Here is a 16,581-nt window from a genome sequence, read left to right on the forward strand (position 1 = left end):
TTTTATGAGGACGTTATAGTTGTGCTTTTATCTTAACTTGGCTAGCTAAATATCAAAAATTATAATTGGATATAAGTCAACGTCCTTACCTTAGCTATCTACCGATACTTGATATACTAGCCCTACTAAGCTAGCTTGTGAAAATTCAGTCTCCCAAAGAGAGCGCGTATCATGGGGGTAGCTATGGAAACGGGGCACGGTCTGTCAATCATAGCTAACTGACAGTTCTCATTACCACGCCCAGACGGTTCGGGTGCATTTTTATCGTGGGAAATTTAGGCTTAGAAAAATACGTTTTAAAGTGCATTGAAATGACTGAAGAATTAAAAAAATTATGCACATTTGTTTTGTTGTTGCCTGAAGACAACTGGGAAGTGTCACGTTCAACCACCATGGTACTCCTTTAAACAACCGCATCAGCTGGGGAGAAATCTATCAAATACACCTACTACTGTGCCCCCCAAAAATCACCACACCCCAAAACCAAAATTATTAGGAGGCACAAGGCCCTCTATCAACCACGGCTCACTTCTATTCAACTTGCTGCTTTGGGCACCAAAGCAGTTAAACAGAGGATTATCAACGGGCCATTTAAACGCGCTAACTCTTGCGCTAACTCGTGAAACGCGGATACGTGTGTAATATAGCGCAGGAGAGAAAGGGGGTTTGGGGGGGTAAGGACTGCAGACTACAGCCTGGGTGAGAGCCTCGCAGCTACGGCAGGCTCGCGGCTGCACAGGAGATGCAGAGCGGCAGATCGTGAATATTTAATCCGGGCAAACGTTTCGCCGGCGAAAGCTTAGCATTGCTCCCACAGCTCCACCGCGGATCCCCGGAATGTTTAGCTTATTGCAGCTTTTAATTGCCTGGTTGCCATGACGGTTACACACGCACATAGCATCAGCTGCCGCACGGTCAGAAAAAAACCCCTGTGCGTAAAAAACGTTCCAAAGCTACCCCTATACACGAGTTCATAATGCTGTCTCCCAGTGTAGCATTCTGTAGGCTAGCCTCTCATGTAGAACCCCCTAACCTTACATATAAACTGACAAACAAGGCTTCTGACATGCACGTCATCTCCACCACAGTCCCCCCCCCCGTTGCAGCACATGCACCAGGCCAGTGCCCCATGCAGCATTCCGCAGGCCAGCAGGTCAGCAGCAGGACCGTACCATCCTTCAAACAATACGAGGAGGGGGGGGGTTTGGCGGCCCCACACTCAAAACGAGGCAGAGCGAGACAGAAGAGCGGAAGTAGGAAGTTCGGAGACGGGAGCAGGTAAAAAAAAAAAAGAGAGGAGTTAGAGGAAGCTGTGGAGGAGTGGAGGAACTCGGCATGGAGAGAGAGAGAGAGAGAGAGACGGAGAGAGAAAGAGGGAGAGAAGAAGAGAGAGCAGGGCCCATGGAAGGCTGAAGAGAAAAAAATGAAGGGAGAGATAGAGGGAAAGAAAGAGAGAGGAGAGAGAAAGAGAGAGAGAGAGAGGGAGAGAGAGCAGGGCCCTTGGAAGGCTGGAGAGAAAAAATGAAGTGAGAGATAGAGGGAAAGAAAGAGAGGAGAGAGAGAGAGGGGGAGGCAGGGGAGACAGATGGGGTCGCTCATGCAGGGCCCTGTGGGTAGAAATGGAAGGTGTCAGTGACAGAGGGCTGTTGGGGTGGGGGGGTGGGGGGGGGGGGGCGGACAGCTGCCCCCCCGTCAGAGGAAGTCTGAACCGGGCTGGAAGGAAGCAGACAGTCGGGTGGGGGGGGGATGAGCGGATGGGGGGGGCGAGCGGCGGGGTGGAGGTCCGCGACGAGCATCTCATGCTTTGAGCTCCATGCTGAACGGAGAAACGGAGGGATGGGGGAGAGATGGAGGGATGGAGGGGTGGTGTAAAAGGGAGGAGAGGGCGCCCTCTGTCGCGCGAGCGCGGCGGCTACCTTGCTCCACCAGCCCCGCGGCGGTGCCGGCCGCGGCTGCCGCGGCAACCGCGGAAACGCTGGCGGGAGCCGTGGTCTGACGGCCCACTGTCAACAAGAGTCCCGACAAGAACGACGACAAGAACGACAAGAACAACCGAGAGAGAGAGAGAGAGAAGGGAGGGAGGGGGAGAGAGAGAGAGAGAGAGCGGAGGGGGGGGAGGAGAGAAGAACAATCCGTTAGTGTGGAAACGAGGGGGAGGAAATAAGGAGAGGGGAAATTAAAGGAAAGAAAATGCAAAGGGGGAGGGCAGGCGGGGGGGGGGGGGGGGGGTGTTGTGATTGATTTCATTGGTTGAGAAAGGCACAGGGGGTGGAGCCTCTCCTGCCTGTGTGAAACAGATGCTGCTAATTCAGCCGCGCGGATTCCAGTGCAGTGTACCGCCAAAAGTTCTGCTGGTGAGGGCCGCGAATCTCTCCCCCCACAATCCTCTGGAATAAAAGTCTGTGATTCCGGGAGGTTAGAGCCTCGGGGGCAGAACAGAGTGACATCACAAACCCCCCCCCCCCCTCTCCTCTGAGACCCCCAGGAGACGAGCTCACAGTATCAATGAGCCCTGGCAGGAGAGAGAGCGGGGATGAGACTTGTGTGGTCGTTTCGTTGCCTGTGTGTGTTGTGTGTGTGTGTGGTGTGTGTGTTGGTGTGTGTGTGTGTTGTGGTGTGTGTGTGTGTGTGCGTTCGTGGTGCGTGTGTGTGTGTGTGTGTGTGTGTGTGTGCGTGTGCGTGTGCGTGTGCGTGTGTGTGTCTGTGTCTGTGTCTGTGTGTGTCTGTGTGTGTCTGTGGGTTGGAGTCCTGATCGATGTGGTCACTTCTGGCACTACGATCCTTACTTCACTCTAGTGTTTCTTTTGCACCTCTACATCATGAACCTATGCACTTGTTGTACGTCGCTCTGGATAAGAGCGTCTGCTAAATGCCTGTAATGTATAATGTAATGTAATGTGTATGCAACTCCATCGCATACGTCATGTCGGCCACCTATCGTCAGAAGTCAGAATGCACACGCTGCACACGCTCACTCAAGCCCTTCTCCTTAACTGGAATTAGCACAGAAGGGCCCTGTGAACATAACGCCCCCTCAGAAAGAGCCACTGCCCAAAAAGTGGGTCACCCACGGGGCACAGGAAGGGGCAAAGCAGGTGCAGCGGATACTGTTAAAAACCGAAGCTCTGATAGAGCATGACAATAGCCACGCCCCCTCTTAAAACCCCAGCTATGACATCATCATCCCTCTACAAGATTCCATTGGTGGAGAGAGAGTCCAGCACACTCCTATGATTGAGTGAGTGTTCGCCCCCACGGCATTAACACCACTGTCCCTGCGGATGAGGTGGCTCTGCAGCACAGCCCCAGACAGATGAGTAATCCGCCTGACGCAGGGCTCTGTATTACAGGGTCGAAGCTCACTCACTTACGATTACGAAACACCGGTTAAAAGGAGAGCAAATTGCATGAGATCAACATTTTTTTTTTTTTAATTAAAAAAGTTCACGAATCCTTTCAGCTTCGTTAATTCCAGAAAATGACACTTGTCCTTGACCAGGCAAATAACGTTGCTTCGAAAAGAAAAATGTGAACCGGGATTTAAAATGGCTCCTGTTTACAATCTGGCAAATTCTGAGAGAGAGACAGCTCTCCCATTTGAGGAGGAGCAGTCTTCCCCACTCCAAGGGTGAAGCTCCTGCATGTCCCGCTTAGAGGAGCAGGTAGATGTCATAGTGAAGTAGGGGGAAGGGGGGGTTTGGAGAAACAGGGGAGGGGGGGGTGGTTTCCTACTTACCAGAGAAGTTGCGAGACACCAGCATGGTGGTGAGAATGGCCCCCTGCAGGAGAAATAAGGCAGGTCACCCTCAGACTGCACAGCCCCCCCCCCCCATGCCGTGTAAATCCCACCCCCCCCCCCCGTGTAAGGTTAGGTAGCTAGTTGGCCGAAGTTGGGTACTCGGGGTGAGTGGGCGGGGTTGGAGATGAAAGAGGACACTTCATTGATTGTAAACACAGGAGCACAACAAGGCTAAATAAAATCCTGCATAGTATGCCTTCAAAGTCCATTATACACACACCAGTGACCTTCATTCTGTCTGGCTTTTTGCTCTGTCATTATTACATGTTTGGAGTGGCATTCAGTGCTAATCTAGATGAACAGTGCTGCCGTGTTTCAACAGCTTCAGCTGTGCACAACATGCAAGTGTCAGTACTGTGTGTGCCTGTGAATGAAACAGCAGGCAGGTGCCTGTAGTTCATGGCTGGGTTTTAATTCGCTGGCAGGTGTCTGTAGTTCACGGCTGAGTTTTAATTTGCTGGCAGGTGTCTGTAGTTCACGGCTGTGTTTTAATTAGCTGGCAGGTGTCTGTAGTTCACGGCTGTGTTTTAATTCGCTGGCAGGTGTCTGTAGTTCACGGCTGTGTTTTAATTCGCTGGCAGGTGTCCGTAGTTCACGGCTGTGTTTTAATTCGCTGGCTGGTGTCTGTAGTTCACGGCCGTGTTTTAATTCGCTGGCAGGTGTCTGTGGAGTGAACAGGTAGCACACCTTCAGTTTCCTCCGGGCGTTGAATTTCTTCAGGCACTCCACTGTCTCCTGCCGGTGCATCATGGAGGCTACAGTGGAGCGTTGCTGTAGGAGAGAGAGAGGAGAGGAGAGCGTTAGGGACAGCTGTGCGTGTGTATGCGTGTGTGTGTGTGTGTGTGTGTGTCTGCAGTTCCTGGAGGGGATACTCACGCAGACCCATGGGTGTTTGAGAGCCTCCTGGGCGGTGATCCTCTTGGCTGGGTTGATGGTCAGCATCTGGTTGATCAGATTCTTGGCTTCAGGAGTGACCGTGTCCCACTCAGGAGAGGGGAACTGCAGGAGCGGGAGAGAGTGTGTGTGTGCGTGCGTGCGTGTGCATGTGTGTGTGTGTGAGAAGGGGAGGTGAGTTAGTTACAGGTGTGTCACTGCTCACAGGTCACACACTTCCCCAGCTACACACCACATCCCGCGCGCGTGTGATCTGATTGTGTCCGTGATCGTGAAGAGACTTCGGTCCAGTCGTTTAGTAAAACACTTTAACAGAGAGAAGTCGCATGAACGTGTAATAAGCAAAAACACTTTCCGTTAATTTAAAATATGAAATAGGTTATCTGGTTACATAAGCCAGATTTAAATAACAGAATAACAGAGAACTTGTGAGTCATGTGCGAACAGTAGCAAGGGAGAGATGAGCTAGAGTCCGAGAGAGAGAGAGAAAGAGACACAGGAGGAGAGGAAGAGACAGAAATTAGGGAGAAAGAGAGACAGAAGCTAGAGAGAACTAGAAAGAGAGGGAGACAGAAGAGGAAAATCCAGGTCCAGAAAGCAAAAGTCCACCCCAGTATTGTGTTCCAATCGCCTGGATTTGCTAAATAGTACAATTCTTCAGCCAGGACATAATTACATAATTAGTGAAATCAGCTGGCTGGGTTCCTGGGTGGAAGAATCACACGGCAGGACTTTTACTTTCTGACCCCTGGACCTTCCAGCTCTGGAGAGACCGGGGAAGATGGCTGTGGCTGCACTCACGTCGTAGGCTCCTGCTTTGATCTGCTGGTAGAGTTTATGCTGGTCCTCGTCCCAGAAGGGTGGGTATCCCACCAGCAGGATGTAGAGGATAACACCTGGGCCGGGGGGGGGGGGACGACACACACCATCACCCGGCATCTCTTACCTCACCGTCACCTGCCAACTCTTACCTCACTGTCATGCATGCGTATGTGTGTGTCTGTGTCTGTGTGTGTGTGTGCATGTGTGCGTTTGTGAGTCCATGAGTATGTGTGTGTGTGTATGTCTGTGTGCATTTGCATGCGTGTGTGTGTGTGTGCGCGCGTGCATGCGTGTGTGTGTGTGTGTGTGTTTTCTCTCAGTCAGTGCTCACCGCAGGCCCAGATGTCCACAGGCTTGCCATAGGCCTCCTTTCGTAGCACTTCAGGGGACAGGTACCCCGGCGTCCCCGCAAACCCTGCAGCATTTCACACACACACACACACACACCCGCACACCCGCACACACACACACACACACACACACACACAAATAAACAGCCCTTCAGACTTGGCCAGCCTTTTAAACATGAACATTATTGTACAATTTATTATTCACGGACTTCCTTATGCATGGGGACTTTAACATACTTACAAATAACCCATTTAAAGTTCTGGATATTATTTAAAAGAAAAGTAGGAAATTTGTATTAATCGTAGGTGCAACAGCAATTTCCTGCTCAGGATTCAGACCTGCAATTTTATGGTTGCAAAGCTAACTCTGAAACTACTTCACCAAACCGTCATCAAACCATTACTGTCTCTTTAAGATTGAAACGTGTTTTCACTGCGCTGGAGAAGCAGTGTTTTCTGGACCTCTGAGTTTTTGATCAGAGGTCCTCGCCTGGCCCGGGAGGACAGCAGCTTGGGCTGGTTTCCGTTTTCAATTTCCTTAAATTTAGACCCAAGACAACGAGGTGAGGGGCGTTACCTGTGAAATCCACAACTGCCAAATTAAGCGCTGATTAGCTGCCCAACGCTAGCACACAGCCGACTGTGGCCGTGCTGGACAAGGGACTGGGAATCCAGGATTTACCCCCAGCTGTGTCTCCCCTGGCTCTGCAGGGAAGCTGCTCAAGCAAACCGGCCATTTTAAACCACAGCCCCGCAGGGCACCAGTGTCTGCAGACAGATTCTCAATCAGCAGCCAATTCGGGCCTGGGAAACAAGGGTAATGTACTTCTTCGGCCAATCAGGAGCCAATTCAGGCCTGGGAAACAAGGGTAATGTACTTCTTCAGCCAATCAGGAGCCAATTCAGGCCTGGGAAACAAGGGTAATGTACTTCTTCAGCCAATCAGGAGCCAATTCAGGCCTGGGAAACAAGGGTAATGTACTTCTTCAGCCAATCAGGAGCCAATTCAGGCCTGGGAAACAAGGTTAATGCACTTCTTCAGCCAATCAGCAGCCAATTCGGGCCTGGGAAACAAGGTTAATGTACTTCTTCAGCCAATCACTGAGTCAATTTGAGCCCTTTAAGTGTTGAAGCAGCCCCAGACACGGCCCTCCCGGATCAGACCTGGGGGGTCCCTGCTCTGAACCGCAGACTGTACTAATGGCTTCAGTCAGACCCAGAGCTGCACCAGCATCCTGGCATACAGACAGAATCTGACTCCGAGTCGGGGGGGTGAGGGGTTTGGGGGCACAGTCGCCACGGCGATCACATACCGAACCAGGCCTGCTGCTCCCCCTGCACCTCGATGGCCAGCCCAAAATCGGCCAGCTTAACGGCAGCATTCTTACACTTACTGGCCAGCAGCAGGTTCTCTGGCTGAGGGGGGAGAGAGAGAGTCACACAGGTTACTGCTGTCATCACCACAAACACGTACGCAGGCACACACACGCACACACACTCACAGACATACACACACACACACACAGACACGCACACACTCACACGTATACACACGCACATACACACACGTACACACACACACATACACACACAGACACACACACACACACACACACGCGCACACTCACACATATCACACACACATACACACACACAGACGCACACACATAAGAAAGAACTACTGTACGTGGAATCCCGGGCTCATTAATTGAGGTTTAAGAGGGCCGGGCCTTGTGAAACAGGGCTATCATCGGGCCACAGCCTACAGGGTAACACAGCACCCCCGACTGCACCAGCGACCCAGTGGCTGGAGCCCTTTTACCCGCCGCGGCTGGTCTCGAACCCGCTTCCCAGCGCGGTTCCATGCAGCGCGGGTCAGTCTCTGGCCAGCGTGGGAGTACAGAGCTTCCCCTCTCCGCGCCCCAGATTAGGGGGGGGGGAGTCTCATTAATCTCTGTCAGCGAGCCGCGGCTAATTGCGCTATCCCCACCGGCGGCTCCATCCCCACCGGCGGCTCCCCGTTCTCCCGCTCCCTCCCTCCATCTCTTTTTATTAGAGCGTCTCTTCAGCCGAAATCCCGCTGGCCTTTCGCCAGGAGGAGGCGCACGCGCGCACGCAAAAGGAGGAGAAGGAGGGGAACACGCGGCAAACCGGCCGTACGGGGGGGGGGCTCTCCCCCGCATTGCAGCAGCAGCAGCAGCTCTGTCTTCTGTCACTGCAGACAACCCCCGCAACCACCAGCCCCCCCTCGCCCCCCCCCCCGCCCCGCACTTCTAGTCTGCTGTTCCTGAGGACTCTCTCTCAGAGCGGAGACAAGCGTTTGCTCTTCGTCTTTCAAACACAGGCAAGTTCCTCCTGCACCACTTCAACGGTTAAGGATTATATAATGGGGCCGCCCGACCCTGTTCCTGGAGCTCTACCATCCTGTAGGTTTTCATGCCAACGCTAATTTGGCACACCTGACTCTACTAATCAGCAGCTCAACAAAGATCTCCAGCTGTTGAATGAGGTGTGGCTTTGTTAGGGCTGGAGTGAAAGCCTACAGGACGGTAGATCTCCAGGAACAGGGTTGGGCAGCCCTGAGCTACAGGATGGTAGATCTCCAGGAACACGGTTGGGCAGCCCTGAGCTACAGGATGGTAGATCAGCAGGAGTGGGGCGGGGCGGGGCAGCCCCTAAATGAACCGTTAGCATGTGCGGCGTGCTAATGGAACTCTGTCGTTCTGAGGCGGCAGCCAATTCATTACTGTGATTCACAGTCGCTCGACTGATTCATTTAGCAACTTAGAGCCCATTACCTTACAGACTCACCAAAAAGCCTGAGCCTCGCTCTGGAAGCTCTGCTGTGTCACACACACACAGCACACAGCTTTGGAAAACGAACACACTGCAAGCCAGTGGACTCACAGGCACCTTCAAATACAAAACTGGGACTCTGACTCCATGACTCCACGAGGCTCCAGTGACAGACTTTTACTGCTGTGTTGACAAGGTGCGACTTGCAGGTTCCGCAAATCTTTTGAAGGGGAGCACTTTCTTCAGTCTTCCAACCGACCTCACATCATCACTCACTCATAGGCAACCTCCCGGACGAGGCACTGGGCTGTTGTGACCACAGGTGTCACAATGGTGTGATGTTGGGGACAATAACCTGTCCACCAAACCCTCTGTCCCTAGTGGACGTTAAGGGCAATTACACATCCTCCCGCTCGACTTCAGGGCTCGCATTCAAAGCTGCGTTAGTCTGCTGTCAAAACAAACGGCCTCAAGGAAGGAAATGAGCTGCTGAGCCTTGAGGGACACAGTCTACAGTTAAGGCCTTGAAGAACCCATAATGTAGCACACACACACACACACACACACTCACAGACATACACAGACACACACACACACACAGACACACACACTCACACACAGACACTCACACACACAGCCACCCACACACATGAACACACATTCATTCTGCTCTCCGGCGACACCGATTGGTCTCAGCTTGGGCCAATCCCTGGACACGTTGGTGGGAGGTGGGGGCGGGGGGAGTCCTCAAACGGGGAAATGGAGGCCCACTGCGGGCAGGACCCACAGGAGCCGAACTCCCGAACATCTCCAGAGGTCATAAAGTAGGGCGGCGCTCGCTCTCTCGCTCGCCCCGCTCCGCTCTCTGACCCACTTTCACACCTCCGCCGGAGCAACTTCTGGGAGGCGCGACCCGTCCCAGCTCCCTCCCTGCACCTCCCCTCTGCGCCTCCTCCAGGAGAACAGAGCAGGAGCAGCTCAATCTCCTCCCCTCCTCCAGGAGAACAGAGCAGGAGCAGCTCAAACTCCTCTACCTAGGGCAGTAAATCCCCTCTCCTCAATTTTGGACAGGGCAGATCTACACTTTGACAGCACCAACCTGGATATTAGCGTCAACTTGCACGTAACGTATGTGGAGCGCTACAACTAAGACCCAGCCACAATTATTTTACAGTTAAAAACTTTGGATGCAACCATAATTTGCTGCTGATGATAACATGTAGCCCATGTCACTCAAATCAGAACTGCTGGTTCTCCACCCTCCCTTTACCTGGGAGTCAGGTGTGAATACAGTCTGGCCAATCAGGAGCACTAATTATACAGTTAATTACCTGGGGCAAAAGAAAACCAGGGCCGGATTTTGATTTGAGGTCCAGATTTGAGTCTCCACGCTCTAAGGGGTTCACACAGTGTTAAATATGTACTTCTGAAGAAAAAGCCTCTAGTGTGTGATCCTAATGCAAAGTCATGTACAGTACACTTACAGGGTTTCAAAAATACTGTTTGTGTTGATATTACCACCCATTTACGAAATAATAGGTGTTTGGGTGCAGTAAGATTATATACCTCAGGCATACCTCTCTTGGAAGAAATAATTAAGCGAAACGATAAAAGAATTGGGGAGAAAAAATTCCAGAGGAGGAAGTTGAATATTCGCACGTATGTTTCACACCACACTGGCAGGATGTCATGGTTCACACAAAATTAGGAGGGGACAAAAAAGGCATCGTTCACGTAGGGACTGCATGAGCACACACGTACATACCGAACAGAACTGAACGTTTCCGGCAGTTTCCGTTTTTCACAGAATCTCATGCACAGTACAGACGCAGAACAGACACAGTACAGACACAGTACAGACACAGAACAGACACAGTACAGACACAGACACAGTGCATGCGTAACGGCAGGCAGCACAGCCAGCAGGCCAACCCCAGCACATTCTGCAGTGGCTTTCAAACAGGAAGACCCACGATCTGTGCTTCAGGCCTCACAAACCTTCATATGCAGACTACTTTAACGGCTCCATAATTTTGTAACTGAAACAACTTTGGTGCTGATCGCATCAAGTCTTACCCAGAATACATTGCTGTTTGTCTAAAAAGCAGACATAAATGTGTTCCTTTCCGAATACCAAGAAAGGTAAGAATGCCAGGTACGTCAGTCTGACATGCACACTCCACCAGGTGAACGGTACTACATCAAAAGCTCGTAAAAGGTGAAGAAACACAGTTCTCAGATGCGAAACAGAGGAAGTTCACAGACCACAATGATGTCACAGTGCGCTCACTCCTGGGTTGAAGGCAAGCCAGCGTTTACAGACCTGCGGTCTGTACTAATTCAGAATCACTCATGTGTTCACTCGGTCAGTACTGCTATGACAGTAACAGTTTCACACACACACACACACACACACACACACAGAAACGCAGTCACGGTGCGGAATCTCCTTAAACACAGGCAAGGAACGGCAAGATGGCAGCTTGTACTCAGAAACCCTTTCACTGGATCTTACAACAGAGAGAGACACTCGACCTTCCAGGCTAAAATCCACGTGGTGATGACCACAGAAACACAGATACACAGTCTCACACACACACACACACACAACCACACTGACAGGACTGCAACAGCACAACACCTGTCACTCACCTTCAGGTCTCGGTGCACCACGCCCATTTGGTGGCAGTGAAGCACCGCCTCCAGGATCTGCTGGATGCAATGACTGCATGCAAACACCAGGGGGCGCATGTTAGTCTGAGCAGCATTACAACAATCCCGTGCACAGGCCGAGGAGATTGGGAAAAAGGAAGGGGAAGGGAGGGGGGTTCCCTGCAGAAACATCCACACTCCTGTCTATCCCCTGCTCTCAGTCCACCCCACTGCCCAACACACACACACACACACACACACTCCAGCTCCCCAACCAATCAGACTGTAGAACACAACATCCCTCAGCACTTAAAACTCCTAGGCGAACCAATACGACTGTGTTTTCAGCTGTTTTCACTTCACGGAGCAAATTTTTTTAGTGCAAAATTCTAGCAGGGCAGTGTGGGCATTTTTTTTGGCAGGTGACTTCTGAAGCTGCGTACCGCACCTACAACGCATTACAAATACAGACAGCAGTAACTGTCCCGCCACTGCCCTTCAATTTAAGCAGGAGTCCCAAACAGTGATGTCACGACCGCCCCTTGTGAATCACCAAACATTAAGCCCAACGTCAGTGCCGATGCATGCTGGGAGATGGAGTCTGGCCCTATGAGCTGAGCTTGGTGGTGGGGCAGGACTACACTGGTCAGGAGAGGCAGAGATGTGTATGGACCTGAGTTCACGGAAGGGGGGGGTCAAGGGGTTGGGCGAGTGTGGGTATTACTTTTTCACCGAACTTTGCTAAAAAATAAAGACTTCCATCACTCAGTTCTACCTTACTCTGTGATCTGTCACAGTAGCATGAAATCACTCTGCTTAGCTGAAGCTCTACGGTCAAATGAACAGACGCAGGTGAACGCCCTCTAGTGGGAGGGAGAGGAAAAGCAAGGGGCAGCTTTGTGGGGGGGGAGGGGGTAACTTCCTGTACACCTCATGTAACGCTGGATCATTACTAAAGCGCTTTAGCGTTAATGATACCGTCACTACCAGAAGCCCTCAGCTCTCTGCGTACATGTCATAGTCATGTGACCTGCGTACTATAACCGAACGCACTCGCCGTACGCTGGGCAGCACCGCGCTACGCACAGAACCGCGCAGCCGATCGCTGATGCCCTCGCATCCTCGCGCGTGCGTACGGGAGCGCAGACATGCAGCGCAACGAGTGCACGTACATGCGTGTGCGGGAGCACGTATGTACGTGAACGGGGTGGGGGAGAGGGGGGTATGGGCGCTGTTGCGTGTGGCACACGTCCACACGCGTGTGTGGCGGTCGCACACGGGAGCTCCTGGGCGGAGAACGAGGCTGTCAGTCTCAGCATGGGGAGGGGGGGGAGGGGCGAGGGTGAGGGCGGGGTGGGGGGTGGGGTGGGGGGGGGCATTTGTTCAGCGGTGTAAGCTGTCAGGCATTTAACCACCGCGGTCTCACACATTTGGGAGTGAGTGCCTTCCCCATTGTAAATACGTCAGGCCAATAAAATAACTTATCTGATGTGACATTTAGTGCTTCAGTTTATTAACTCAATGCCGTATGTCATAAATGGCAGTCTGTGTGTGTGTGTGTGTGTGTGTCAGTGAGAGAGAGAATGAGAGGGAGATAGAGTGAGTAAGAGAGAGAGTGAGAGAGACAGACAGAAAGAGAAAGAGAGAGAGCACAAAAAAGAGACAGAGAAATGGTGAGTAAGAGTGCGAGAGTGAGGGAGATAGAAAGAGAGAATAAAAAGAGAGTGAGAGAGACAGATAGAGAGGGAGAGGGAGAGAGAGAGTGTGTGTGAGAGGGAGCGAAAGAGAGAGAGAGTGTGTGTGTGTGAGAGAGAGAGGAAGAGAGAGAAATTGAGAGGGGAGAGAGAGAGTGTGTGTGAGAGAGGGAGAAGGAGAGAGAGAGAGAGAGTGTGTGTATGTGAGAGGGAGGGAGAGAGAGAGAGGGAGAGAGAGGGAGGGAGAGAGAGAGAGGGACGGAGAGTGAGGGAGACAGAGAGAGAGAGAGAGAGGGACAGAGAGTGAGGGAGACAGAGAGAGAGAGAGAGAGAGAGAGAGAGAGAGAGGGACAGAGAGTGAGGGAGAGAGAGAGAGAGAGAGAGAGGGACAGAGAGTGAGGGAGAGGGAGAGAGAGAGAGGGAGAGACCAGCTGCAGGAGAGCTAAGGTGTCCTGGTGGTGGACGCTGATTTGCTCTGGCGCACACTGGCACGGCAGTAAAGTTCAGGGCTATAAATTAGACGCCTGCGTCTGGCTTTTAAAGGTCTCCCAATGAAGAAATACTGAGCAGGTCACATGACCCCACTGTGTGTGTGTGTGTGTGTGTGTGTGTGTGTGTATGTGTGTGTGTGTGCATGAGTGTGTGTCAGTAAGTGTGCGTGTGTGTGTGTGTGAGAGTGTGAGTGTGTGTGTGTGAGCATGTGTTTGTGTGTGTGTGAGAGAGTGTGTGTCAGTGTGTGTGTGTAAGTGTGTGTGTGTCAGTGTGAGTGTGTGCGTGTGTGTGCGTGTGTATCTGTGAGTGTGTGTGTGTGAGCATGTGTTTGTGTGTGTGTGAGAGAGTGTGTGTCAGTGTGTGTGTAAGTGTGTGTGTGGTCAGTGATGAGTGAGTGTGGTATCTGAGTGGCGAGTGTGTTGTGTGGTGTGTGTGGTGGTGTGTGTTGTGTGTGTGTGAGAGTGTGTGTGTCGTGTGTGTGTAGGTGTGTGTTGTGTTTAGTGCGTGTGCGTGTGTGTATCTGTGTGTGTGTGAGTGCGTGTGTATCTGTGTATCTGTGTGTATCTGTGTGTGTGTGAGTGCGTGTGTATCTGTGTATCTGTGTGTGTGTGTGTGTGTGTGTGTGTGTGTATGTGTAGTGTGAGCCTGTGCTAAGCCCAGAACATGTTGAGAATGCCTCCTGTGGCAGTATTGTCTGCCACCAACATGAGAGGCGGGACTGGATAATCACACACACACACACACACACACACACGCACGCCCGCACGCACACGCCTGAGGCGTTTCAGCCGGGAGGAGGAGAACGAGAACGCCGTGCTCTCTCTCTCTCTCTCTTCTCCGAAGCGGGGCGTGCTGTACGTCAAAACACGCACGCGGAACACGGCGGCTCCGACAGCACGCCGCGCGTCGAGGCCCCCTCACCGCCACGCCCGTGATCTGCTGTCAGAACGCGCGCGGCGTGGCCGCCATTTTGCGCGCGGAGATCAGGAGGCCGGTGGTTTCAACCGATTATTCAGCTGACATCGTTTTCCTTTTTCTGGAAATTTTCCAGAAAAAAAGCCCAATCATTAGCATAGAAATTAGCATCATCAGGTATACGGTCTCAGCATACGTACCCACACGGCTATCAGGCCAAATTAGGCACCAGGTCCGCTGGGTCTGTTATGTGATTAACTGGCACAGAGCATGCAGGGCCTCTACTGTGGCTTTTTAATTTGTGCCTTACATCCCCCGCCTCCCCCCCCACCCCCCCATCCCCCCTCCATCTCTGAGAAAACTAATTTGCGGATTCATCAGGAGAACTGCAAACTCTTCCAGCAGGAGTCTGTGACAGACCTGACAGGATCGTTCGGCTTTTCCGTTAAATGTTCAGCTGACATTTAAACAAGCGGAGAGGTGCGGGGCAGCAGTCTCTGACTGCCAATCGTCCATTAAGACGATTCTTAATCGCCAGAAACTTCAAAACACCCCTGAAACAGAGACGGGTCGTATCCCAACAACATCCCAAAAAAACTGAAAATAAAACACAGGAATAAGAACAGTATTTAAGGGTGTACGGACGGTAGTGGTCTAAAGAGCAGGGAAATTGAAGGGGTGCAGTTGGTGGGGGGGGGAGGGGGGGGGCTGGGGGGAGTGCAGGGAGGGGGGGGCAGTGCATCAGAAGCAGCTCAGGATGCTGGAACCACAGACAAACGGACAGGCGGACGGACAGACAGGCGGAATTGGAGACAGGCAGAGGGCAGGACAGCCCAGGAAGGACCCCCGCTGTGCTACACATACTGACCTTCAGGTCCCTGTGAACTATGTCATGTTGGTGAATGTGATTGACACTGTCTAGAATCTGATGGATACAGTGACTGTGAAGACAAAATGAAAAAGGGAAGGAGGAGGTGGGGAAAAAGGGGGAGGAGGAGGAGGAGGGGAGTAGGAGGGGGAAGCAACAGAATGATTAGAGCTCATGGGGTGGGATGAGAAGGTGAAGTGGATGATAAAAGTCGATTTGGGATAAGAACCGGTTGTAATACAGCCATTAGGAAGGAGAGAGAAAAAGAGCAGGACAGATAGAGGAAGGGGGGATGAAAGGAGGAGAGGAGTGGAAGGTGGTTTTAGGTGGAAATGGAGGAGGGATGGGGGGGAGGAGGGGGGGAATGCAGTGAGGAATGAGGAGACAAAACCATTTAAACATGATGAGACGCTGAGACACAACACAGCACAACACAGCACCGCCAGGCAGGCCTACAGTAGACAGAGAGGAAGAGAGAGGGGGAAGAGAGAGAGTTGGCAGTGGGGAGAGATATAGAAAGGGGGGAAGAGAGAGAGAGAGGGGGATGGAAGAAGGAGAGGAGGGTAGGAAACAGAGAAAAGGACAGAGGGGAAGAGACAGAGAATGAAAGAGAGGGAGAGACAGGTGGGGTGAGTGGTAAGACAGGTGAAGCGAGGACAGCGAGGAAGACGGGGGAAAAAAGATCAGAAACGAAGAAGAAGAGGAGGAGGAGAGGAGGAGAGAGCAGCGTGTGAGAAGGACGTCATAACGCCGCCGCCGCCGACGGCGTCTCCGCGGTAACACAGACGCGGTGAGAATGCGTGCCAGCTGCTCTCCGCGCGCGGCTCTCACTGCGATCCACGCGGGAAGGAGGGTAAAAGGGTACGGTCCCCACAGTGTTGGGTAAAGGGGTACGGTCCCCACAGTGTTGGGTAAAGGGGTACGGTCCCCACAGTGTTGGGTAAAGGGGTACGGTCCCCACAGTGCTGGGTAAAGTGGTACGGTCCCCACAGTGTTGGGTAAAGGGGTACGGTCCCCACAGCGCTGGGTAAAGGGGTACGGTCCCCACAGTGTTGGGTAAAGGGGTACGGTCCCCACAGTGTTGGGTAAAGGGGTACGGTCCCCACAGTGCTGGGCAAATGGGTACGGTCCCGCAGTGTTGGGTAAATCGGTACGGTCCCCACAGCGCTGGGTAAAGGGGTACGGTCCCCACAGTGTTGGGTAAAGGGGTACGGTCCCCACAGTGCTGGGTAAAGTGGTACGGTCCCCGCGAGAGCTTTCTGTGACATGCGTGTGTGTGTGTGTGAGAAGGGGTTAAAT

At 52.4% G+C, this 16,581-nt stretch overlaps 1 protein-coding gene across 1 annotated transcript in view; it reads right to left on the reverse strand.

Moving 5' to 3' along the window:
• LOC135233703 (calcium/calmodulin-dependent protein kinase type II delta chain-like) overlaps nt 1-16,581 on the reverse strand; it is a 59,511-nt gene that overhangs the window by 27,549 nt on the left and 15,381 nt on the right. The window contains exons 6-13 of the mRNA XM_064297503.1: nt 11,314-11,386; nt 7,179-7,281; nt 5,847-5,930; nt 5,495-5,589; nt 4,676-4,798; nt 4,487-4,570; nt 3,737-3,779; nt 1,917-2,003 (exon numbers count right to left, since the gene is read on the reverse strand). Coding sequence (XP_064153573.1) covers nt 1,917-2,003; nt 3,737-3,779; nt 4,487-4,570; nt 4,676-4,798; nt 5,495-5,589; nt 5,847-5,930; nt 7,179-7,281; nt 11,314-11,386 — 692 coding nt within the window. The remainder of the gene's footprint in view (nt 1-1,916; nt 2,004-3,736; nt 3,780-4,486; nt 4,571-4,675; nt 4,799-5,494; nt 5,590-5,846; nt 5,931-7,178; nt 7,282-11,313; nt 11,387-16,581) is intronic.

This window comes from Anguilla rostrata, chromosome 10 (assembly GCF_018555375.3).
Source record: "Anguilla rostrata isolate EN2019 chromosome 10, ASM1855537v3, whole genome shotgun sequence".
In the NCBI taxonomy this organism is placed as follows: domain Eukaryota; kingdom Metazoa; phylum Chordata; class Actinopteri; order Anguilliformes; family Anguillidae; genus Anguilla; species Anguilla rostrata.